Source organism: Dendrobates tinctorius, unplaced genomic scaffold, assembly GCF_039654945.1.
Source record: "Dendrobates tinctorius isolate UK_male_01 unplaced genomic scaffold, ASM3965494v1 ptg000124l, whole genome shotgun sequence".
Classification (NCBI taxonomy): domain Eukaryota; kingdom Metazoa; phylum Chordata; class Amphibia; order Anura; family Dendrobatidae; genus Dendrobates; species Dendrobates tinctorius.
This window is the reverse complement of record NW_027361792.1, coordinates 6,016,862-6,042,901: the sequence shown is the minus strand read 5'-3', so window position 1 is coordinate 6,042,901 and position 26,040 is coordinate 6,016,862. Positions and strand designations below refer to the sequence as shown.

The window sequence follows — 26,040 nt, the reverse complement described above, 5'->3', positions numbered from 1 at the left end:
TTTCACATCTACATCCGCCGCCCCTTTCACCTCTACATCCGCCGCCCCTTTCACCTCTACATCCGCCACTCCTTGTACCTGTACACCCGCCGCTCCTTGCACCTCTACATCCACCGCTCCTTTCACCTCTACATCTGCCGCTCCTTGTACCTCTACATCCACCGCTCCTTTCACCCCTACATCCGCCGCTCCTTGCACCTCTACAACTGCCGCTCCTTGCACCTCTACAACTGCCGCTCCTTGCACCTCTACATCCGCCGCTCCTTGCACCTCTACATCCGCCGCTCCTTGTACCTGTACATCCGCCGCTCCTTGCACCTCTACATCCGCCGCTCCTTTCACCTCTACATCCGCCGCTCCTTGTACCTCTACATCCGCCGCCCCTTTCACCTCTACATCGTCCGCTCCTTGCACCTCTACATCCGCCACTCCTTGTACCTCTACATCCGCCGCTCCTTGCACCTCTACATCCACCACTCCTTGCACCTCTACATCCGCCACTCCTTGTACCTCTACATCCGCCGCTCCTTGCACCTCTACATCCGCCACTCCTTGCACCTCTACATCCGCCACTCCTTGTACCTCTACATCCGCCACTCCTTGCACCTCTACATCCGCCACTCCTTGTACCTCTACATCCGCCGCTCCTTTCACCTCTACATCCGCCGCTCCTTGCACCTCTACATCCGCCACTCCTTGTACCTCTACATCCGCCGCTCCTTGCACCTCTACATCCGCCGCCCCTTGCACCTCTACATCCGCCGCCCCTTGCACCTCTACATCCGCCGCCCCTTGCACCTCTACACCCGCCGCTCCTTACACCTCTACATCCGCCGCTCCTTGCACCTCTACATCCGCCGCCACTTGCACCTCTACATCCGCCGCCCCTTTCACCTCTACATCCGCCGCCCCTTTCACCTCTACATCCGCCGCTCCTTGTACCTGTACATCCGCCGCTCCTTGCACCTCTACATCCACCGCTCCTTTCACCTCTACATCTGCCGCTCCTTGTACCTCTACATCCACCGCTCCTTTCACCCCTACATCCGCCGCTCCTTGCACCTCTACAACTGCCGCTCCTTGCACCTCTACATCCGCCGCTCCTTTCACCTCTACATCCGCCGCTCCTTGTACCTGTACATCCGCCGCTCCTTGCACCTCTACATCCGCTGCCCCTTGCACCTCTACATCCGCCGCTCCTTACACCTCTACATCCGCCGCTCCTTGTACCTCTACATCCGCCGCCCCTTTCACCTCTACATCCGCCGCCCCTTTCACCTCTACATCCGCCGCTCCTTGCACCTCTACATCCGCCGCTCCTTTCACCTCTACATCCGCCGCTCCTTGCACCTCTACATCCGCCGCTCCTTGCACCTCTACATCCGCCACTCCTTGCACCTCTACATCCGCCGCCCCTTTCACCTCTACATCCGCCGCTCCTTGCACCTCTACACCCGCCGCTCCTTTCACCTCTACACCCGTCGCTCCTTGCACCTCTACATCCGCCGCTCCTTGCACCTCTACACCCGCCGCTCCTTGCACCTCTACATCCGCCGCTCCTTGCACCTCTACACCCGCCGCTCCTTACACCTCTACATCCGCCGCTCCTTGCACCTCTACATCCGCCGCTCCTTGCACCTCTACATCCGCCGCCCCTTTCACCTCTACATCCGCCGCTCCTTGCACCTCTACACCCGCCGCTCCTTACACCTCTACATCCGCCGCTCCTTGCACGTCTACATCCGCCGCTCCTTGCACCTCTACATCCGCCGCCCCTTTCACCTCTACATCCGCCGCCCCTTTCACCTCTACATCCGCCGCTCCTTGTACCTGTACACCCGCCGCTCCTTGCACCTCTACATCCACCGCTCCTTTCACCTCTACATCTGCCGCTCCTTGTACCTCTACATCCACCGCTCCTTTCACCCCTACATCTGCCGCTCCTTGCACCTCTACATCCGCCGCTCCTTTCACCTCTACATCCGCCGCTCCTTGTACCTGTACATCCGCCGCTCCTTGCACCTCTACATCCGCCGCTCCTTTCACCTCTACATCCGCCGCTCCTTGCACCTCTACATCCGCCGCTCCTTTCACCTCTACATCCTCCGCTCCTTGCACCTCTACATCCGCCACTCCTTGTACCTCTACATCCGCCGCTCCTTGCACCTCTACATCCGCCACTCCTTGTACCTCTACATCCGCCACTCCTTGCACCTCTACATCCGCCACTCCTTGCACCTCTACATCCGCCACTCCTTGCACCTCTACATCCGCCGCTCCTTGCACCTCTACATCCTCCGCTCCTTTCACCTCTACATCCGCCGCTCCTTGCACCTCTACATCCGCCACTCCTTGTACCTCTACATCCGCCGCTCCTTGCACCTCTACATCCGCCGCCCCTTGCACCTCTACATCCGCCGCCCCTTGCACCTCTACATCCGCCGCCCCTTGCACCTCTACACCCGCCGCTCCTTACACCTCTACATCCGCCGCTCCTTGCACCTCTACATCCGCCGCTCCTTGCACCTCTACATCCGCCGCCCCTTTCACCTCTACATCCGCCGCCCCTTTCACCTCTACATCCGCCGCTCCTTGTACCTGTACATCCGCCGCTCCTTGCACCTCTACATCCACCGCTCCTTTCACCTCTACATCTGCCGCTCCTTGTACCTCTACATCCACCGCTCCTTTCACCCCTACATCCGCTGCTCCTTGCACCTCTACAACTGCCGCTCCTTGCACCTCTACATCCGCCGCTCCTTTCACCTCTACATCCGCCGCTCCTTGTACCTGTACATCCGCCGCTCCTTGCACCTCTACATCCGCTGCCCCTTGCACCTCTACATCCGCCGCTCCTTACACCTCTACATCCGCCGCTCCTTGTACCTCTACATCCGCCGCCCCTTTCACCTCTACATCCGCCGCCCCTTTCACCTCTACATCCGCCGCCCCTTTCACCTCTACATCCGCCGCCCCTTTCACCTCTACATCCGCCGCTCCTTGCACCTCTACACCCGCCGCTCCTTTTACCTCTACACCCGCCGCTCCTTTTACCTCTACACCCGTTGCTCCTTGCACCTCTACATCCGCCGCTCCTTGCACCTCTACACCCGCCGCTCCTTGCACCTCTACATCCGCCGCTCCTTGCACCTCTACACCCGCCGCTCCTTACACCTCTACATCCGCCGCTCCTTTTACCTCTACACCCGTTGCTCCTTGCACCTCTACATCCGCCGCTCCTTGCACCTCTACACCCGCCGCTCCTTGCACCTCTACATCCGCCGCTCCTTGCACCTCTACACCCGCCGCTCCTTGCACCTCTACACCCGCCGCTCCTTACACCTCTACATCCGCCGCTCCTTGCACCTCTACATCCGCCGCCCCTTTCACCTCTACATCCGCCGCCCCTTTCACCTCTACATCCGCCGCCCCTTTCACCTCTACATCCGCCACTCCTTGTACCTGTACATCCGCCGCTCCTTTCACCTCTACATCCGCCGCCCCTTTCACCTCTACATCCGCCGCCCCTTTCACCTCTACATCCGCCGCTCCTTGTACCTGTACACCCGCCGCTCCTTTCACCTCTACATCTGCCGCTCCTTGTACCTCTACATCCACCGCTCCTTTCACCCCTACATCCGCCGCTCCTTGCACCTCTACAACTGCCGCTCCTTGCACCTCTACATCCGCCGCTCCTTTCACCTCTACATCCGCCGCTCCTTGTACCTCTACATCCGCCGCTCCTTGCACCTCTACATCCGCCACTCCTTGTACCTCTACATCCGCCGCTCCTTGCACCTCTACATCCGCCACTCCTTGCACCTCTACATCCGCCACTCCTTGTACCTCTACATCCGCCGCTCCTTTCACCTCTACATCCGCCGCTCCTTGTACCTCTACATCCGCCGCCCCTTTCACCTCTACATCCTCCGCTCCTTGCACCTCTACATCCGCCACTCCTTGTACCTCTACATCCGCCGCTCCTTGTACCTCTACATCCGCCGCCCCTTTCACCTCTACATCCGCCGCTCCTTTCACCTCTACATCCGCCGCTCCTTGTACCTCTACATCCGCCGCCCCTTTCACCTCTACATCCGCCGCTCCTTTCACCTCTACATCCGCCGCTCCTTGTACCTCTACATCCGCCGCTCCTTGCACCTCTACATCCGCCACTCCTTGTACCTCTACATCCGCCGCTCCTTGCACCTCTACATCCGCCACTCCTTGCACCTCTACATCCGCCACTCCTTGTACCTCTACATCCGCCGCTCCTTTCACCTCTACATCCGCCGCTCCTTGTACCTCTACATCCGCCGCCCCTTTCACCTCTACATCCTCCGCTCCTTGCACCTCTACATCCGCCACTCCTTGCACCTCTACATCCGCCGCTCCTTGCACCTCTACATCCGCCGCTCCTTTCACCTCTACATCCGCCGCTCCTTGCACCTCTACATCCGCCACTCCTTGTACCTCTACATCTGCCGCTCCTTGCACCTCTACATCCGCCGCTCCTTTCACCTCTACACCCGTCGCTCCTTGCACCTCTACGTCCGCCGCTCCTTGCACCTCTACATCCGCCGCTCCTTGCACCTCTACATCCGTTGCTCCTTTCACTTCTACATCCGCCGCTCCTTGCACCTCTACATCCACCGCTCCTTTCACCTCTACATCCGCCGCTCCTTGCACCTCTACATCCGCCGCTCCTTGCACCTCTACATCCGTTGCTCCTTTCACTTCTACATCCGCCGGTCCTTGCACCTCTCCATCCACCGCTCCTTTCACCTCTATATCCGCCGCTCCTTGCACCTCTACATCCGCCGCTCCTTGCACCTCTACAACTACCGCTCCTTGCACCTCTACATCCGCCTCTCCTTGCACCTCTACATCCGTTGCTCCTTTCACTTCTACATCCGCCGCTCCTTGCACCTCTACATCCGCCGCTCCTTGCACCTCTACATCCGCCGCTCCTTGCACCTCTACATCCGCCGCTCCTTGCACCTCTACAACTGCCGCTCCTTGCACCTCTACATCCGCCGCTCCTTGCACCTCTACATCCGTTGCTCCTTTCACTTCTACATCCGCCGCTCCTTGCACCTCTACATCTACCGCTCCTTTCACCTCTACATCCGCCACTCCTTGCACCTCTACATCCGCCGCTCCTTGCACCTCTACATCCGCCGCTCCTTGCACCTCTACATCCGTTGCTCCTTTCACTTCTACATCCGCCGCTCCTTGCACCTCTACATCCACCGCTCCTTTCACCTCTATATCCGCCACTCCTTGCACCTCTACATCCGCCGCTCCTTGCACCTCTACATCCGTTGCTCCTTTCACTTCTACATCCGCCGCTCCTTGCACCTCTACATCCACCGCTCCTTTCACCTCTATATCCGCCGCCCCTTGCACCTCTATATCCGCCGCTCCTTGCACCTCTACATCCGTTGCTCCTTTCACTTCTACATCCACCGCTCCTTGCACCTCTACATCCGCCGCTCCTTGCACCTCTACATCCGTTGCTCCTTTCACTTCTACATCCACCGCTCCTTTCACCTCTATATCCGCCGCTCCTTGCACCCCTACATCCGCCGCTCCTTGCACCTCTACAACTGCCGCTCCTTGCACCTCTACATCCGTTGCTCCTTTCACTTCTACATCCGCCGTTCCTTGCACGTCTGCTCTCCTGCCGGTAATCCTGACTTCCACTCTCTCTCTATACCCCTAGGCAGTCCAGCGAATCTTTCATAAACTGGATATTTCCTTTTCCTTCCAAGAGGCAGATCTCATGCAGATCTATTTCCAGCCTGATGAAGGGTACCTGAGCTGAAACGTTGCTAGACTTCACAGTGCAGTTTGGGGAATTAAACAAGAATTCAGGAACGTTTCATTTTGTCTTTTCTTGCTTTGCTATTGTTTCATACACTAGTAATCCTGTGCCGAATTAGGGTATGTTCACACATTGCATTTTTGCCGAGTTTTTTATGCTGCAAAAAAAGGCAGCATTTTACTCCCCAAGGAAAGTGAATGAGAGTTCTGAAATCTCGTGCACATGTTGCTTTCTTTCACCGATCTGCAGATCATCAATTCTTTCAGCATTTTTGGACCTTATTTCAACCATGATTGATAACGCATAAAACATATCAAAAACACAAGCAGAAGACGCACATTTTTAACGTGTTTTCCCTGCAAAGAGACATGTTTCTGATGCAGAAATGTCTGCAGCAAATACTTACCGTGTGCACAGACCCTTAGGGAGCGATGTGGGATTAGCGACCGTTCTCTTCTATGGAGGATGAGCAGCTCAACTCTTATCTATTGTAACAGCGCAGGATTCAGGGAGGAGGAGCGGAACGGTCATTGAAATCAGGTTTTTAAGTTAAAGGGGTTTTTTTGTGTTTTTGATGTATTTTGCATTATTTCATATTAGTATACAGTATATATTGCACAAAAATCCAAAATTGCTCTTCTCCTGGACATTAGCAGCAATAGGCTGACTCAAACATTCAAGAATGTTAATGGTGATGGTAGGGGGAGGAGGTGAGCTGTGACATCACCTATTGTGAATGGTGGATCCTGTGTTATCTACTGTATATTGAGGTGTTATAAATCTCTGTACAGGATGAGGTGAGCTGTGACACCACCTATTAATGATGAATCCTGTGTTATCTACTGTATATAGAGGTGATAGTTATTATACACGAGGTGGAGGAGGTGAGCTGTGACATCTGTTAATGATGAATCCTGTGTTATCTACTGTATATAGAGGTGTTATCAGTCATTGTACAGGAGGAGGTGAGCTGTGATATCAACTATTGTGTATGGTGGATCTTGTGTCATCTACTGTATATAGAGGTGTTATCAGTCATTTTAGAGGAGGAGGTGAGCTGTGACATCACCTATTGTGAATGGTAGATCCTGTGTTATCTACTGTATATAGAGGTGTTATAAATCTCTGTACAGGAGGAGGCGAGCTGTGATACCACCTATTAATGATGAATCCTGTGTTATCTACTGTATATAGAGGTGATATCAGTCATTATACACGAGGTGGAGGAGGTGAGCTGTGACATCTGTTAATGATGATTCCTGTGTTATCTACTGTATATAGAGGTGTTATCAATCATTGTACAAGAGGAGGAGGTGAGCTGTGACATCCTGTATTGTTTTTTTGTAATCCTGTCTGTAAAGATACCGAGACTGCTTAAAAATCATCTGTGCAGAACAGGATGTGTGAGTCTTGTATTAATTATAGTTTCCAGAGTGAAAATTGCAAGATTTTTTTTCCATTAAAAAAGTAATATTAAAAATACATTTTGCATAAAAACCTAAAGAATAGGTGATTTTGAGGTGACACACTCCCTTTAATGCAGCCATCAGTTAAAGGGACACTGCATGATTAGGAGCCACCACTGCAATGAACATCCTCTCTGGTGAGCACCTGATTAGAGGGGTGTCTGTGATCAGGAGAACACTTTAACCAGTTGCGCCGTTTCTAAATGAAAGCCGTCATGGTTTTACGACCTCGAACAACCCCTTTAAATGAATCTATGAGCCGTACCTGGCAGGCTTTGTATTTAGCCTATAATACTTGTTAGACTCTATTACTGTGCTGATCACACGGATCCAGGGATCGAGCGTCTCCAACCGGATTAAAACCGCACAATGGTAAATGACCTTTCAGTAGGCGTGAAAAACAATACTGCCTTTGAAAACGCTACAAAATATCAACCGCTGTAAACTTCTGACAACATGAAGCTACAATTAGACATTGAGCAGAGAAAAATGGACGTAAATCACATATTGTGTAATCAGGAGAGAAAAAGGAGATTGTAATTCTGTTCTCCACTTCATGGTATGATTTCTAATACAGTGCAGTACCAGCATGTGACCACTAGGGGCTACATCATCACTGAATGTGGAAAGGGTAAAGGACATGTATGTACACAGTGACTGCACCAGCAGAATAGTGAGTGCAGCTCTGGGGTATAATACAGGATGTAACTCAGGATCGGTAATGTAATGTATGTACACAGTGACTGCACCAGCAGAATAGTGAGTGCAGCTCTGGAGTATAATACAGGATGTAACTCAGGATCAGTAATGTAATGTATGTACACAGTGACTGCACCAGCAGAATAGTGAGTGCAGCTCTGGAGTATAATACAGGATGTAACTTAGGATCAGTAATGTAATGTATGTACACAGTGACTACACCAGCAGAATAGTGAGTGCAGCTCTGGGGTATAATACAGGATGTAACTCAGGATCAGTAATGTAATGTATGTACACAGTGACTGCACCAGCAGAATAGTGAGTGCAGCTCTGGAGTATAATACAGGATGTAACTCAGGATCAGTAATGTAATGTATGTACACAGTGACTGCACCAGCAGAATAGTGAGTGCAGCTCTGGAGTATAATACAGGATGTAACTCAGGATCGGTAATGTAATGTATGTACACAGTGACTGCACCAGCAGAATAGTGAGTGCAGCTCTGGAGTATAATACAGGATGTAACTCAGGATCAGTAATGTAATGTATGTACACAGTGACTGCACCAGCAGAATAGTGAGTGCAGCTCTGGAGTATAATACAGGATGTAACTTAGGATCAGTAATGTAATGTATGTACACAGTGACTACACCAGCAGAATAGTGAGTGCAGCTCTGGGGTATAATACAGGATGTAACTCAGGATCAGTAATGTAATGTATGTACACAGTGACTGCACCAGCAGAATAGTGAGTGCAGCTCTGGAGTATAATACAGGATGTAACTCAGGATCAGTAATGTAATGTATGTACACAGTGACTGCACCAGCAGAATAGTGAGCGCAGCTCTGGAGTATAATACAGGATATAACTCAGGATCAGTAATGTAATGTATGTACACAGTGACTGCAGAGCAGAATAGTGAGTGCAGCTCTGGAGTATAATACAGGATGTTACTCAGGATCAGTAATGTAATGTATGTACACAGTGACTGCACCAGCAGAATAGTGAGTGCAGCTCTGGAGTATAATACAGGATGTAACTCAGGATCAGTAATGTAATGTATGCACACAGTGACTGTACCAGCAGAATAGTGAGTGCAGCTCTGGAGTATAATACAAGATATAACTCAGGATCAGTAATGTAATGTATGCACACAGTGACTGTACCAGCAGAATAGTGAGTGCAGCTCTCGGATATAATACAGGATGTAACTCAGGATCAGTAATGTACTGTATGCACACAGTGACTGCACCAGCAGAATAGTGAGTGCAGCTCTGGGGTATAATACAGGATGTAACTCAGGATCAGTAATGTAATGTATGTACACAGTGACTGCACCAGCAGAATAGTGAGTGCAGCTCTGGGGTATAATACAGGATGTAACTCAGGATCAGTAATGTACTGTATGCACACAGTGACTGCACCAGCAGAATAGTGAGTGCAGCTCTGGAGTATAATACAAGATATAACTCAGGATCAGTAATGTAATGTATGTACACAGTGACTGCACCAGCAGAATAGTGAGTGCAGCTCTGGAGTATAATACAAGATGTACGGTAACTCAGGATCAGTAATGTAATGTAACTTGCACAATACGGTTCTGCGCTGATTGATTGACATTCCCTCCTGACATTTCCCACAGCAGCAGATTTGTTTGATTCTAAATATCCTATAAACACAGCTGGATACATTCTCCGTCTTCACCACCAGTAATAAGGACAGGGATGTAATTACCAGAATACTGATCCTATGAGGAGTGGAGATATGGATCATATTAAGCAGAGGGGAAATGAGGGCGCCAGGATCTGCTCACCATGGAAATAGAGGGCGTTCAGAGGCTCCGCTATAACCTCTGTGCCCGGGGGCCCTGATAGCATTCATCCCCCATCACTATGCTACAACTCCCATCCTCCCCCAATAGCAACTTACAAGTCCAAGTGCAGGTTTGATTTAAAGAAGTCGTCTGGTTTGGAAAATCCACTTTAACTTATTAGAGAAACCCTTTAAAGTGATCTATTTGAGGTCACTAATTTTGACTTGTTCACATTTGTGCATGTCACATGTGTGTTTTTAATCCAGTTTTTTTCGTGCTTATGCATGATTTGAGAGACCCCACCCCTCTCTTGTGTGACATGCACATAAGGAGCTGTCTTGCACCACGTGCCCATACTAGAAAGCACCTGTCTTAATCCTGCTCATTTAGACACTGTTCATATGTTCAGGTTTTAAATACATTAGATAGGGACTGCTTCAATACGGGTTACCTTGACGTGGTGGAGCAGCTTGGTATACATTTTTTTGCAAAAAAAAGTATCGACTAAATACCCTGTATTTGTTATTACCTTTTGTCAGCACTTGCTGACTACTGTCATATGTCTTACTGCAAGGTATCTTTGCACATTTGTCATTCTGTGCTCTTTGTTTGTGTTTCAGTCAGGGTGGTGTGAACATTGTCCAACAGACTTGTTCACGTTTGTGCATGTCACATGTGTGTTTTTAATCCAGCCTTTATATTTTAGTTGGTCTGGAGAACAGCCAATAAAATCTTTGAACTTTTTGGAGGTCTTGATTCGACTGATATGTTGATTTTACAGTGGATAGGAATGAAACGTGTAATGCCTCCTTTCTCCACTGGGAGTGCTGCAGGGAAATAGAGCACATTACAGGCGATCGCTGTGATCACCAGCAGCTTTGATCACAAGGATGTTCTTAAATATCTATTAGAACGCAGAGAATTGATCGCGTCTTTGATCTCTGGCTCGTTTTCAGCTTCTAGTGTCGATAATGTCAGATTTGTTTTGTTTTTCAGCCTCTTTATGGATAAAGTCCTCTATTTGTATATTGGGCAGCGTTCCCCTCTGCGGATTATATTGGGACATTGTGATACTGTTTATAATCCTGATAGAAAAACATCTCGGCCATGGGTGCGATGTGCGGTGACACCGGGCGGGTGATGATGACACAAGCCGTGTTGATGTGGGGACAATACAATGTTTGTGTTCTGCTTGTTGGGGAGGATCATCCTGTAATTGAGGAGTCACGTTACCCCAAATACTCCCTTGTTTACCGACTCAGGTTCATGGCGAAAAGACGTCTGGAAATAAGAAGGAACCTTAACCCCTCGCTGACCGTGCAATTTTTCATTTTTGCACTTTATTTTTTGTCCTTTCCCTTTTTCCAAAAACCATAAAACTATATATATTTATTTTTGCAACTCCACTTTTTTTGCAGGACAATTGTAGTTTTTAATAACACCATGTAATGTAGTAAAAAGCAGAAAAGAAATCCCTAAAATTCGGTTTCTTTTATTGGTAGCGCGATTCTACAGGTCAGCGCTTTTAGAAGATTTTGTGTAGGAATTGTTGTGCAGAAAGAAACAGCATCAATCGAATCCGTGCACTGCAATACCAGACACGGTCTATGGTAAAGGGTGGCGCTGTTCCTGACGGGCATTTTTGTTGTTCTACATCTGGCCAGTCCTTTTGATACAACCTCCCAGACGCCGCGCCGTCACCTCTGTGTTCGTCCTCGCGCGACGTTTGGAGATGTTCTCTAAGATCTTACGCCTCCATATTTGCCCATGCCGGGGGAACGTCAGTGTTGACTCGTCTCCGCCTGCAGACGATAACTTGTCACATAGAGATAAGTGCGGATTTATTCGTGTGACTTCTGAGGCTTTTTATTATTTTATATTGCCACAAATATTGCAAAATTCTGGTTTGAAAAAAAATCGATGCCAAAAACAGCGCCATGTTCCTAAAGCCGCAAGGTTTTTGCTCCTGATTTTGCGCAGTTGCTTTGGGTATTAGTACATCGTAATAACTTTAGGGGCGAATTCAGACGTCCGTGAAGCCCGATCCGAGGCCTGGACACGAACCTTCCAGCCTGACAGCCACATATGAGGTCCGCGGCCGGCGCGGTCCGTGCTCCATGGTCTGTACATGGTCAGTGTTTCACCCCCCGACTGTGGCTGCAGATGACTAAAGAGTTAATGTTTTGCTACATTTATGTTTTACTAATGAATCATTATTACGTTTTGGGACTGATCTTATGTAAGTGTTGCTAATTAATTACCTTAATGTCTGCACTTCGTAGGTGATGATAGACTCTTCCACACTCATCCCTGCTATGCCCACCTATGCCGAAGCTCATTTCTCATGGACGGACTTATTCTGCAGTGACCTGTACCCCTCATACAGAGATCCGTCACCAGGTAAGGTGCTTTCTTTGTAGGGTCCTGTGGTGGCGGCTTTACCCCCCTCCATCCGACGCTCCGCATTGTGCTTGGTGATGTACGGCTGCATGTAACTGCTCGGCCATGAAGCTCCCGGCGGGGGCGCAGTGTTGGTGCTGATACCAGAGGAGGTCTGGACTCTGCAGTTATGGGGTCAGCAGTGCGGTGGAGACTTTTCTGTCCTCTGCTTCTCAGCAGTCGACCCCCCGTTCTGCCACTTCTCAGTAATATCACTCACAGGTGATGGGGGAAGATCCAGAAGGAAGAAATGTCATGGAAGGACTTGTTACCCCAGAGGTTCCTATTACAAGACCGTGCTGGGATCAGTGAGCTCTGCACCACCGGCTGCTCTGTCACAGGGTAGTAAAGGCAGATGGCATGTCAGGGGGCCGCAGGTTATACACCGGAGGCGATAGGACTGAATGGAAAACCTGACATTTATGCCCTGGCATCCCGAGGTGACGTTACCTTCATAGATGCAAAATCTGCCCTAAACCCCTCATCTATTACACATCCATCTTAGAGCTAATTTGAGACCCCTGAAGATGCACGTCCAGGTGAAACGGCGGCATCTGCACCTTTTGATTTTCACAAACCTTGACGCATCCATGTTTCTTTTTTTTTTTTTTCTTACGGGCCATGCATTGGTTGAAGCCGTCCAGATTGTGTCGGTGTCTTCCAGATACTCCGCTCTATGAGGGCATTCATCCGCAGAACCATCATTGTTATTCTAAGGCTATTTACAGACCTGTCACCATCGGGGTTTAATTATATGTCTTCTGGATATTGGCGCATCACTGGAGCTCCGCGTGGCGTTTGTCACACAGGCTCGGGATCTTGGCCGGTAGCCCAGGTCATGGCTAATAGTGAGGTCAACGATCATGGAGATCAGGATCGTTATTAAGAGCCGCTGGTAATTAGTGTTCGTGTTGTCATTAGATCGATCCATAACAGTCGCGTACGTCGTGCACGACGTGTATCTGATAGAATCGATGTAAGCTGGTACAAGTGGACGGCGAATAATCGCGGCGCATTAATGTTTCACCTATTAACATATAATTACTGTATAATTACTTGATTAGAGAAACACCGGAGGTTAATGGAAAATAAACTCTCATTAAGAAAATACTTCTAGTAAAATGTCTCGTATACCTGCCCCTGCTGAAGGGGGCGCCGCAGATTGCCTGGTGCATGGGGCTCGTGACCACCAGGAATCAAGACAGTTATTGTATAGCGGTATTAGATATTTTATAGCACGGTTTTACACTACTTTATGTGCGGAGCTAATGCTTGGTCACTGTATGGCGGCATTAGACATTGTTGTGCTGCTCTCTTGTCACTGCACGGTTTCACTGTATAGCAGTGTTATTTAGGCCGCGGTACAGGAAAATATGCTCCGACAGATGACATGATACGGTGTTGCGCAGAAATGTCATACAGCGGCACAGTGATGCGGCTCCATGTTGTGGAGATGTATAAACTCATTGTGCTACCATGTCTTCTCTGGTCACAAACCGCAGCTTCCTGTGTTCTGTCCCCACATGAGGCGAATGGAGGGGTAGTTGATTGGGGCTGGGAGAGATTCCTACCTTCCGTTTCCTCGATGCAGGGCAGACAGGACCATTGTTGCTGTTCAGCGTCCGGAGAGATGATACACACCAAGGATTGTGAAGTCCAGACTTGTTTATTGGAAATCTGGACATACAGTGTATGATTGGTAATGCAGTACCTTCTCCAGAAATGCAGGCGTAACAACCAAGGCGGTACAGCAAATGTGATGCAGCAAGGTGGTGGCAAGTTGTGCAGCAAATTGATTCAGCAAATTGGTCAAAAAACTGATGCCTTTCACAGCCCGTACAGGCGAGTCTATCCCAGGTGAAAATGAAACTAAGAATGGCCACCAGCAGGAAGAGAAGGAGTGACCTGACCCGGAAGTGGAAGGCATGTACTAGAATTAATTAGCTGCAGGCTGCTGTACAGAAAAAGACCAGCAGGAGGCAGCAGACCAAATGCAAGACTACACAGCATGGAAAATAACACAATCTATGAAACCATATAATCATAACTTTAGACGGAACAGCACATCCTGAGCGTGCATATAAATAAAGCTGAAGGTTGGCAAAAGGACGAGTAGTTCAAACTGTTATCCAGCTGTGTGGATCCAGAGAAATCATACAGTGCCACCATTCCCTCTATACCGTGGCAGCAACACACAATAGTGTCAAATACAAAGTGCTGCCACTTACAATTAGCCACTTTTGGAAATGGGTGTGCACAGTCATGCCCCTTTTTACTGACCATGCTTTTCCACTCTCCCATTTCTCGTCTCTTGAAGGAGGTTTCAAAAGGCTTTATCAGCACCTGGGAAATTTGCCACCAGCTCTTCTGGGAGTCTCGGAGTTGCAGAAAACTCTCCTGTGAGTCCCGGAGTTACCGCCAAATCTTCTGAGAGTCACAGAGTTGCCAACTCTCCTGGGCGTCCCAGAGTTGCCGTCAACTCTTCTGGGCGTCCCAGAGTTGCCGCCAACTCTTCTGGGCGTCCCAGAGTTGCCGCCAACACTTCTGTGAGTCCCGGAGATGTCTCCAACCCTTCTGGGAGTCCCAGAGTTGCCTCCAACCCTTCTGGGAGTCCCAGAGTTGCCGCCAACCCTTGAGAGTCCCAGAGTGATTGGCAACCCTTCTGGGAGCCCCAGAGTTGTCACTAACCCTTCTGGGAGTCCCAGAGTTGTCACCAACCCTTCTGGGAGTCCCAGAGTTGTCACCAACCCTTCTGGGAGTCCCAGAGTTGTCACCAACCCTTCTGGGAGTCCCAGAGTTGTCACCAACCCTTCTGGGAGTCCCAGAGTTGTCACCAACCCTTCTGGGAGTCCCAGAGTTGTCACCAACCCTTCTGGGAGTCCTGGAGTTGTCACTAAGTCTTCTGGGAGTCCCGGAGTTGTCACTAAGTCTTCTGGGAGTCCCGGAGTTGCCAGCAACCCTTCTGGGAGTCCCAGAGTTGCTGCCAACCCTTCTGGGAGTCCCAGAGTTGCTGCCAACCCTTCTGGGAGTCCTGGAGTTGTTGCCAACCCTTCTGGGAGTCCCAGAGTGGTCGCCAACTCTTCTGGGAGTCCCAAAGTTGCCACCAACCCTTCTGGGAGTCCCAGAGTTGTCACCAACCCTTTTGGGAGGCCTGGAGTTGCAGCCAACATTTCTGGGAGTCCCAGAGTTGCCTCCAACCCTTCTGGGAGTCCCAGAGTTGCCGCCAACTCTTCTGGGAGTCCTTGAGTGCTACCATTTTTTTGGGTGGGAGATTTCCATACATTTTGGCATACTTGGCAAGTATTTGTTGTATGCAATCCAGAGGGGTGTTACAGGGCAACTTGTGACCCCCCACACAGTACCAGCCAAAGTGTCAACACAAAGTGTCACCATCCTGTACCAGCCCCTGTGCAGCCAGTAAGTGATCGCTCACATGAAAGGGTTAAGAATTCCCAGTAGTTGAGGGACACCCATGCTCGTTAGTACTAGTTACCCTGTAAGTTAATGTCTAACTATTTACCAAGTTTTACAACATTAGCGAGGCTTGGTAAAGGGTCGGACCTACAGGTAAAGTATTCTAGGCAGATTTGGCAAATTGTGGTTAGATACCTGATCCTTCTAGGAGATCTGCAGAGTATTCTCATCTGATCATATGTAATCACAAGCAGAAGATATGATTATTCCATGTACTGACTCGGAGATGGTAGTTGCTCTTCTTTTGTTCTCCATCACACCCAGACCAACATGACAACTTCTCTTGGGATAACATTGCCGACCTGCAGTTATAGAGCTGCACATTTTTTTTCATTGGAGCAATTATGGGCTTATATTATCCTTTTGGATCCCAAAAATTGGCCGTAGACATTAGACAGTTGTCAGCTGACACCGTTCGCCCCGATATCATTCCCATTGGTCATTTTTTAGAAGAGTCAGATCCATCTGGAGTCACTTATCCCAAGAAAAAAATATATAGGTCCACCTTATCGAATCCCTTTGGGAAAGTTTCGACAGCGCTCGACTTTCTGGCAGCATCATACTTTATGGTAATAATGGATGAGCCATCGTTTACCGATGTTCTGTTACCAGGAAAGCAATGGAAATAAATATTTCTTTCCCATTATTATCACACATCTCTAATTGCTGCTCCGTCATCGGCATCAAAGCTTTGCTGCATTAATCACCTCACTGCCTGTACATGCAAAGTTATATCTGCACTCGGGGATTTCCCTTATACCGAATGCAAATGAGTAAGGCAGGTCCAAGCAAGCCGGTGCGAAGCTGAGATACACGCGGAACGGTGGAAATATCTGTTCATGTGCTAAGTCCAGAGAAGCCTCTATAATAGGGCCACAAAAACAGTAGCTGACGCTTCCCCCATAGAGCCCCCTCAGTCTGGAGGACCTGGCATGTCCTGACATTCCGCAGGCAGCTTATTGCATTTATTAGGGATGGTGTAATACTACATTCCACCTGTGGTGTCACTGCAGATTCCTCCATATATTGCAGCTGATCACTGCGATCACAGCGATCAGCTTATCTTCTAACATAAAGTGATTGCTCACAGCAGATCAGAATCAAAGGGGTTGTTTTCTATTCTACTACCCCGTTACGTCACATAGATGTCATAGAATGGGGTTCCGCGCACAGGAGCCCCCTCTATGAGCCACAAATCTATGCTGTACCCCAACCGCCCATGTATTACTGACTTTAGAGTTGGGTAGAAGGAATGTTTAATTTTGCCCTAGGGACCAATACTTTTGGGTAGGGTTTACATACATCCAGTCTTTTTTTGTTTTGGACGGCCATTACTTTGTTGGGACTGTATTGAATCCGGCGATGTTTTTCTTTAATTCCTGCGCCTCTCCGTTCCTGAGATATGGCCGTCTCTTCATTGTACATAATTCTAGTCTTGATTGCCAAGTGGGTGAGGTTTACAAGAAAAGTCAGAGCTCACACCCACTTGCCTAACAAGACTACAATTATGTACAATGAAGAGGAGGCCATATCTCAGGAACGGAGAGGCGCAGGAATTAAAGAAAAACATCGCCGGATTCAGGAGAACAGCGGCATTTACACCAGGAAAAAAAATTATACATTTATAGCAAAGTTTTCTTTAAGGAAATGTCCACAAGCTCTTCTTATATTATACCCGAATGTCGATCAATCAGTAACACAGAGGAGAACTCTGCCGAGTAGCGCTCCTCCTATTTTGGAAAGTCCAGTGGCCATGATCATGACTTATCTTTCTTTTTTGGCAGATGTCCTCTCCCATTGGTCGTCCGTACCCCCAGAGCATTGGGGCAAGCACCACGTGTGTGAATGGCTCCAGTACTGCTGTGACAAGCACAAGCTGGACGCCACCTGCATCCCCTTCTCCCAGTTCAATGTGTCCGGCCTGGAGCTCTGCAACAAGAGCAAAGAAGACTTCACCGAGGCTGCGGGAGCCTGCGGACACTTCCTCTACAGCCTTCTGCAAGAAGTCCGAACACATGGTAAGAAAGGAGGACCCCCGAGAAATAAAGAAAAGATAGGGCTCCTCCAGTGACTCTGGGGTTAGGGGGTCCGGCGCTTATACCGCGCAGGTCAGGGTTATGTGGCGGATTCTGCATGGAAATTCACAGCTGAAAATCTGAGCCAAACCATCCCAAATTTATAACAGAGAAACATATAAAATAAAGGTATCAGCCTGTGTGACGTATCTCCTTATGTTCTCTGCCCCAGGAATCCCACCTCCCGCTAACACAGAGGAGACGCCGCCGCAGAGCGCCGCCCGTAAGTCATCCGTTTGGAGCTATGCGTTGGGAGACTCCTCTGTTATTCCTCAGGGAAACGTATGAATAAATCGGTAACTGGATATAACTTTTCCAACCAGGTGAAGATAAAGTTTATGCAAAATCGGAACCGGTGAAAAGACTCCGAACTCCCACCCAGCACCGGCCCGGTAAGACTGAGAGCCGATCTGTGCTCAGCCTAAAAAGCATGACGCGGGTATCGATGTCCTGTCCTGAGGATACGTCATTAACCCTTTCCTAATATATGTGTAAAGCGCACGTTGGGTGCAGGTGTATGGAGCAAGGTGAGGAGCTGTCATACATCCAGCGCCTGCCTCTGACAGCAGCGATCGGAGTCAGCTCTAATCTCTGCTGATTAACCACTTACACCGTCATTTAGGTGTCACAATCCCAGCGATGCGCCGACTTGGGCACCTTTTACCCCCCCATTTCCTACTGGCTCCTCCATATTTGCACTCCTAGTGACGCTGATTTTAGCCCCCAAGAATACTGCAGAACTAAAGTATCATATAGTACAAGTCGCAAGACTGAAATAAATCGTTTAGAAAAATATTAAATATTTTTTTAAAAAAAAAGCATAATAGAAAAACATGTAATCAACCCTCTTACTTAATAAAAAAAAAGAAACAGAAATTCGGTATCATCACTTCTGCAAAAGTCCAATGTATAAAAAATATATATATATTTAAACTGCAATTTGTTTTGCTGCCACTAGGGGGAAATGTTTTCCATCAGTTTAAATCCTCATTGATTCTTTGTCCATTTTGCTTGTTAAAATCTGAATATTTTATTTATTTTGATTGTTAAAAATGTATAAAACTTAATAAAAATTACCGTTATAAAAACATATTTAAACATCATTAAAAAAAAATCTAAAAGGCCAAAATTACCTCTTTTTTTTTTTTTTTTTTTTTTTGGATGTTGTGCGACATCTCCTTAAATTCAAGAAAAAATGATTAAAATACGCCCCAAAATGACACCAATGCAAATGACAGCAGGGCACACAAAGACCGAGCCATCACATAGATCCATCGCTGGAAAAAAAAAAAAAAAAAAAAAGTTAGGGGTGTCAGAAAAAGTTTTTAATCGGTGAACTATAAAAAGAGAATAATAATCTAAAAGTAAAAATTAGTATTAGCCGAAGAAGTTCTTACCAGATGGTGGGGTTATGGCTGATGGCACCGCGCCAATCATCTGCTCTTTGGGGCTTTGGCGAGTGCTGCGTCCACTTCGTCATTTAGCAGCAGAGTGCCACACTGTGGCTGCGTCTGGTATTGCGGCTCTAGCTCGGCGCCTGTTGCTCATAGTACCAGGATGGCGATCACCATGATGGAGGTTGAATGTTCCTTCTACGTTCCAGGCATGCACAGTTCTCACTTGTGGGAATTCCTCCGCGATCTCCTCCTGTCACCCGAGGAAAACAACGGCATCTTGGACTGGGAGGACCGGGAGCAGGGAATTTTCCGTGTGGTGAAGTCCGAGGCTCTGGCTCGCATGTGGGGTCAGAGGAAGCGCAACGACAGGATGAACTACGAGAAGCTCAGCAGGGCGTTGAGGTGGGTGTTGGAGTTTTATGGACCCCCGTCATCCCCTGCTTGTACCTACTATCAGATAAACCGCTTTTCTGTAGAAGGCCGCCATTGCCCCAAAGATTCAATCACAATTTTGCATTGACGCTGCGGCACTCGTCCGCCTTAGGCACAGGCTCATCATCAGCCCCGGTTACTTTTATTATTGCTTGTACAGCAGCATTATTTAGACATTGTGGATTACTATCTGTAGAGTTACCTGAGCGCCGTATGGTCGAGTGCGACAGGCGGCCACATGCAAGGCTCACTGATGATGATGGATGTGTGAATAAGGTCCTGGGAAAGAAAGGAAGAGGGGAAATCAGAAGGAGAGCGCTATCTAAGCGTAGTGGATGAGTCAATTCAGTTTGGTGAGAAAAATACAACTTAACCCCTTTACCCCCCAAAGGTGGTTTGCACGTCAATGACCGGGCCAATTTTTACAATTCTGACCACTGTCCCTTTATGAGGTAATAACTCTGGAACGCTTCTATGGATCCCGGTGACTCTGACACCGTTTTCTCGTGACATATTGTCCTTCATGTTAGTGGTAAAATTTCATTCATATAACTTGCGTTTATTTGTGAAAAAAACAGAAATTTGGCGAAAATTTTGAAAATTTCGCAATTTTCCAACTTTGAATTTTTAGGCCCTTAAATCACAGCGATACGGCACACAAAAAACTTGATAACTAACATTTCCCACATGTTTACTTTACATCAGCACCATTTGGGAACCAAAATTTTTTTTTTTTTAGGAAGTTATAAGGGTTAAAAGTTGACCAGCGATTTCTCATTTTTACACCATTTTATTTTTAGGGACCACATCACATTTGAAGTCACTTTGAGGGGTCTATATGATAAGAAATACCCAAAAGTGACACCATTCTAAAAACTGCACCCCTCAAGGTGCTCAAAACCACATTAAAGAAATTTATTAACCCTTCAAGTGCTTCACAGGAATTTTTTGAATGTTTAAAAAAAAATGAACGTTTAACTTTTTTTCACAAAAAAATTACTTCAGGTCCAATTTTTTTATTTTACCAAAGGTAACAGGGGAAATTGAGCTGCAAACGTTATTGTGCAATTTGTTCTGAGTACGATAATACCTGATATGTGGGGGGAAACCACTGTTTCGGCGCATGGCAGAGCTCAGAAGGGAAGGAGCGCCGTTTGACTTTTTCACTATAAAATTGGCTGGAATTCAGATTGGACGCCATGCCACGTTTGGAGAGCCCCTGATGTGCCTAAACAGTGGAAACCCCCACAAGTGACCCATTTTGGAAACTAGACCCCCCCAAGGAACTTATCTAGATATGTGGTGAGAACTTTGAACCCACAAGGGCTTTACAGAAGTTTATAACGTACAGCGGTACAATTAAAAAATCATATTTTTTCCACAAAAATGATCTTTTCACCCCAATTTTTATTTTCCCAAGGGTAACAGGACCCTAAAAGTTATTGTGCAATTTGTCCTGAGTACGCTGATACCCCACATGTGGGGGTAAACCACTATTTGGGCGCATGGCAGAGCTCGGAAGGGAAGCAGCGCCATTTGACGTTTTTGGCTGGAATTGAGATCGGACACCATGTCGCGTTTGGAAAACCCCTGATGTACCAAAACAGTGGAAACCCCCCACAAATGACACCATTTTGGAAACTAGACCCCCTAAGGAACTTATCTAGATGTGTGGTGAGCACTTTGAACCCCCCAGTGCTTCACAGAAGTTTATAACGCCCGGGCGTGAAAATAAAAAATTCGTATTTTTTCCACAAACATGATCTTTTAGTCACCATTTTTTTATTTTCCCAAGGGTACCAGGAGAAATTGGACCCCAAAAGTTGTTGTCCAATTTGTCCTGAGTATGCTGATACCCCATATGTGGGAGAAAACTACTGTATGGACACACGTCGGGGCTCGGAAGGGAAGTAGTGACGTTTTGGAATGCAGACTTTGATGGAATGGTCTGCGGGTGTCATGTTGCCTTTGGAGAGCCCCTAATGTACCTAAACAGTGGAAACCCCCCACAAATGACACCATTTTGAAAACTAGACCCCCTAAGGAACTTATCTAGATGTGAGGTGAGCACTTTGAACCCCCAAGGGCTTCACAGAAGTTTATAATGCCAGGGCATGAAAATAAAAAAATCGTATTTTTTCCAGAAACATGATCAATTAGTCCCCAATTTTTTCATTTTCCCAAGGGTAACAGGAGAAATTGGACCCCCAAACGTTGTTGTCCAATTTGGCCTGAGTACGCTGACACCCCATATGTGGGAGAAAACTACTGTATGGACACACGTCGGGGCTCGGAAGGGAAGCAGTGACGTTTTGGAATGCAGACTTTGATGGAATGGCCTGCGGGTGTCATGTTGCCTTTGGAGAGCCCCTAATGTACCTAAACAGTGGAAACCCCCCACAAATGACACCATTTTGAAAACTAGACCCACTAAGGAACTTATCTAGATGTGAGGTGAGCACTTTGAACCCCCAAGGGCTTCACAGAAGTTTATAATGCCAGGGCATGAAAATAAAAAAATCGTATTTTTTCCAGAAACATGATCAATTAGTCCCCAATTTTTTCATTTTCCCAAGGGTAACAGGAGAAATTGGACCCCCAAACGTTGTTGTCCAATTTGTCCTGAGTACGCTGACGCCCCATATGTGGGAGAAAACTACTGTATGGACACACGTCGGGGCTCGGAAGGGAAGCAGTGATGTTTTGGAATGCAGACTTTGATGGAATGGTCTGCGGGTGTCATGTGCGTTTGGAGAGCCCCTGATGTACCTAAACTATTGAAACTCCCCACAAGTGACCCCATTTTGGACACTAGACCCCCCCACGGAACTTATCTAGATGTGTGGTGAGCACTTTGAACCTCCAAGTGCTTCACAGAAGTTTATAACACTCGGACGTGAAAATAAAAACATCATTTTTTTCCACAAAAATGATATTTTTGCCCCCAATTTTTTATTTTCCTAAGGGTAACAGGAGAAATTGGACCCCAAAAATTGTTTTGCAATTTGTCCTGAGTAGGCTCATTTTTTGCGGGACAAGATGACGTTTTCAGCGGTACCATGGATATTTATATGCGTCTTTTTGATCGTGCGTTATTACACTTTTTGTTTGGCGGTATGATAATAAATCATTATTTTTTGCTTCGTTTTTTATTTTTATTTTTTAAGGGGTTCGCTAAAGGGGTTAACTAATGGGACAGTTTTATAGGGCGGGTCATTTCGGACGCAGCGATACCTAATATGTGTACTTTTATTGTTTGGTTTTTTTTATTATTTCCAAAAAATGGATTTATTGGGGGAATATTTTTTTTTTTTTTCTAATTTATTTGGCGATTTTTTTTTAATTATTTTAACAGTTTTTTTTATTTTTTTTTTTACTTTATTAAATAGTCCCAGGTGGGACATCACTGTCCTGTGACAGATCGCTGATCTGTCACATCACAGATCACTGTGACAGATCAGCGATCTGACACAGGCACTGCAGAAGGCTTCCTCATGCCTGCGCTTTGCAGGCACTGAGGAAGCCAGCTTCCTCAGGCCCCCGAAGGCCCCCGTCGCCATCTTGGATTCGGGGGCCTGGAGGAAAGGAGCCCCCCGCAGCAGCGCTGCACATTGCGCTGCCGTGGGGGGCTCAGGGAAGCATGGAGGGAGCCCCCTCCCTGCCGATGCTTCCCTTTAACCCCCGGTACACCGCGATCATGTTTGATTGCGGTGTGCAAGGGGTTAACGTGTCGGGGGCGGTCCGTGACCGCCCCTGACACATTGTGCCGGGTGTCAGCTGTGATAATCAGCTGACACCCGGCCGCGATCAGCGGCGCTCACCACGTGGGCGCCGCTGATCGCGCCGACGTACTATCCCGTCCATGGGCATAGGGGCCCAGGTCCCATGGACGGGATAGTACGTCGGATGGCAGAAAGGGGTTAAAGGAACAGCTGGCCGGGGAGGGGGAGAGAGAGAGAGAGAATTTCAGGGTTAATTTTCTCCCTGACTTCCTTTCTCCAGGCATGCGCAATGGAAAATGTGGATCCAACAACAAAAAAAACGTTGCAAGGTCCGTCCAGGCATGCCGGCGGACGCAAAAAATTTGGCGGATCCTCACAAAAACGGCTCCAACGGATGGCCATCCGTCAGGATCCGCCAGTTATGCAACTCAATGGGGAAAAAAACGGATCCGCAAAAAAAAATGGCGGATCAGTTTTTTTCAAAACCTGGCGGATTTTGACTGATGGTCAAAAACGGAAGTGTGAAAGAGGCCTTAGATGTACAGTTGCGTCTAATACGATGGAATTGACTGGATGGAATATTCGTCTTCCATTTGCAGTAGTGTGAACAAAAAAAATCCAAATAGCCATTAGTGTCAACTGGTTTAAAATGAGTTCGGCTTTTGATTTGATTATCCTCATGGTATAGTTCTAAATCCAGGAAGATGATACTTTCCTTTGAAATATTTGCAGTGAATGAGAGCCTTCCTGTTCCGTACCACACCAGATGAGGAACAGATCATCTATAAACAGGGCCGCAGCTATAATGAGGCAAGTTGAGCCAGGTGCTGAAGCGGCAGGCAGCAGGGGGCGGCATTATGCGCTCCTCTACCCGCAGCACCTACAATTTAGCCTCTGCACGCTGGTGCTGCGGACTGTCATGCAAGAGGCTGTAATTGATGAGATCACAGAAGGGAAGGAGTCAGGGGTCACATGATCAGGGGGCCCTGACTCCTTCCCTCCTGTGACCTCATCACAGGTCCTGTGCGCATCAGCCCTTGTTTTATGCAGGACTCTGCTGTCTGTACTGGCTGTCATCGTCCTGGATGAGGGAAGTTTATTTGTGGGGTCAGGGGGGTTTACAGGGTGGATGTAGCAGAGCCGCGAGTGTGTGAGGTGGACAGAGCAGAGCTGCACGTGTACGAGGTGTACGGAGCAGAGATGTGTACGGAGTGGAGCTGTGTGTGTGTGTACGAGGTGTACGGAGCAGAGATGTGTACGGAGTGGAGCTGTGTGTGTGTACGAGGTATTCAGAGCAGAGCCGCGAGTGTGTGGGGTGTACGGAGCGGAGCTGTGTGTGTGCGAGGTGTACGGAGCGGAGCCGCATGTGTACGAGGTTTATGGAGTGGAGCCGTGTGTGTACTGAGTGGAGCCATGTGTGTGCGAGGTGTACAGAACGGAGCCGTGTGTGTACGAGGCATAAAAAGCGGAACCGTGTGTGTATGATGTATGCGGAGCCATACGTGTACAAGGTGTGTGGTGGGGAGCATTCATACCTCCCAGCGGGACAGTCCTGATTTTGAGAGAGATTCTGCCCCACTGCCCCAGCTGGGAGCTTACTTTTCCCGCGGACACAGGAGTACACGGCGGAGCCCCGAGGAGCACTTTAAAATTTGCACGTGACATTCCACCGGAAGTGACATGCTAGAAGCTGACTGGAAATGAGGTAATTTTGGGAGGAGATTGTGACGGATCCATGGAGGCACTTCAGGGAATGCTTCAGATCCATCACCGTGTCCTCCCCAACAGCGCGGACAGCAGGATCGCCTTGGACTCGGGGATGCCGCCCATGTGAGCGGATCATGATATGTCCTGCATCGAGAGGCTCAGGCGGGCACTACAGTGGGAGCCGGGCTGCTATAGTATCTTTATAGAATCTTTCTTTCTCTCTCTGTTTCTTTCCATCTTCTTTCTTTCTCTGTTATTTCTTTCTTTCCCCTCTTTCTTTCTCTCTCTGTTATTTCTTTCTTTCTCTGTTTTCTTTTTCTCTCTGTTCTTTCTTTCTTTTCCTCAGTACCAGTCAGTGTGCCCACAGTACCTGTCGAATAAGAGGGGTAGGAAACTAGGTGGCACTGGTCACATTGAGCCTCTAATACTTTTTACTAGTGTATAATCATATGCCCTGAGCAACCCCATAAAGTGGGCCAGCACCAGACAACAGGGTACAAACAAATCACTATTACTATCAGTCCAAGTGGACAATTATATAGGTAAAGTTAATGATGTCCCTGTGCCAAGCACTGCGGAGGATAAGAATACACTGAGGAGACCAGAACAGCGGGGTTTGGGTAGAAGAATTATATGGGGCCCATTGCACTATATGAAGTAATATATGGTGCCCATTATGCTGTATGAAGTAATATATGGTGCCCATTATACTGTATGAAGTAATATATGGTGCCCATTATACTGTATGCAGTAATATATAGGGCCCATTATGCTGTATGAAATAATATTTGTGGCCCATTATACTGTATTAAGTAATATATGGTGCCCATTATACTGTATACAGTAATATATGGTGCTCATAATACTGTATGAAGTAATATATGGGGCCCATTATACTGTAAGAATATATGGGGCCCATTATACTGTAAGAAGTAATCTATGGGGCCCATTATGCTGTATGAAATAATATTTGGGGCCCATTATACTGTAT

At 48.0% G+C, this 26,040-nt stretch overlaps 1 protein-coding gene across 2 annotated transcripts in view; it reads left to right on the top strand.

Annotated features, from left to right (window-relative positions):
• ELF5 (E74 like ETS transcription factor 5) overlaps nucleotides 1–26,040 on the top strand; it is a 66,511-nt gene that overhangs the window by 18,525 nt on the left and 21,946 nt on the right. For both annotated transcript variants that reach the window (XR_012219703.1, XM_073541799.1), the window contains exons 2-6: nucleotides 12,086–12,203; nucleotides 17,501–17,734; nucleotides 17,964–18,014; nucleotides 18,115–18,183; nucleotides 19,395–19,590. Coding sequence is in view for 1 of the 2 variants with exons in the window: in XM_073541799.1 (XP_073397900.1) it covers nucleotides 12,086–12,203; nucleotides 17,501–17,734; nucleotides 17,964–18,014; nucleotides 18,115–18,183; nucleotides 19,395–19,590 (668 nt within the window). In the remaining variant the exon portion in view is untranslated. The remainder of the gene's footprint in view (nucleotides 1–12,085; nucleotides 12,204–17,500; nucleotides 17,735–17,963; nucleotides 18,015–18,114; nucleotides 18,184–19,394; nucleotides 19,591–26,040) is intronic.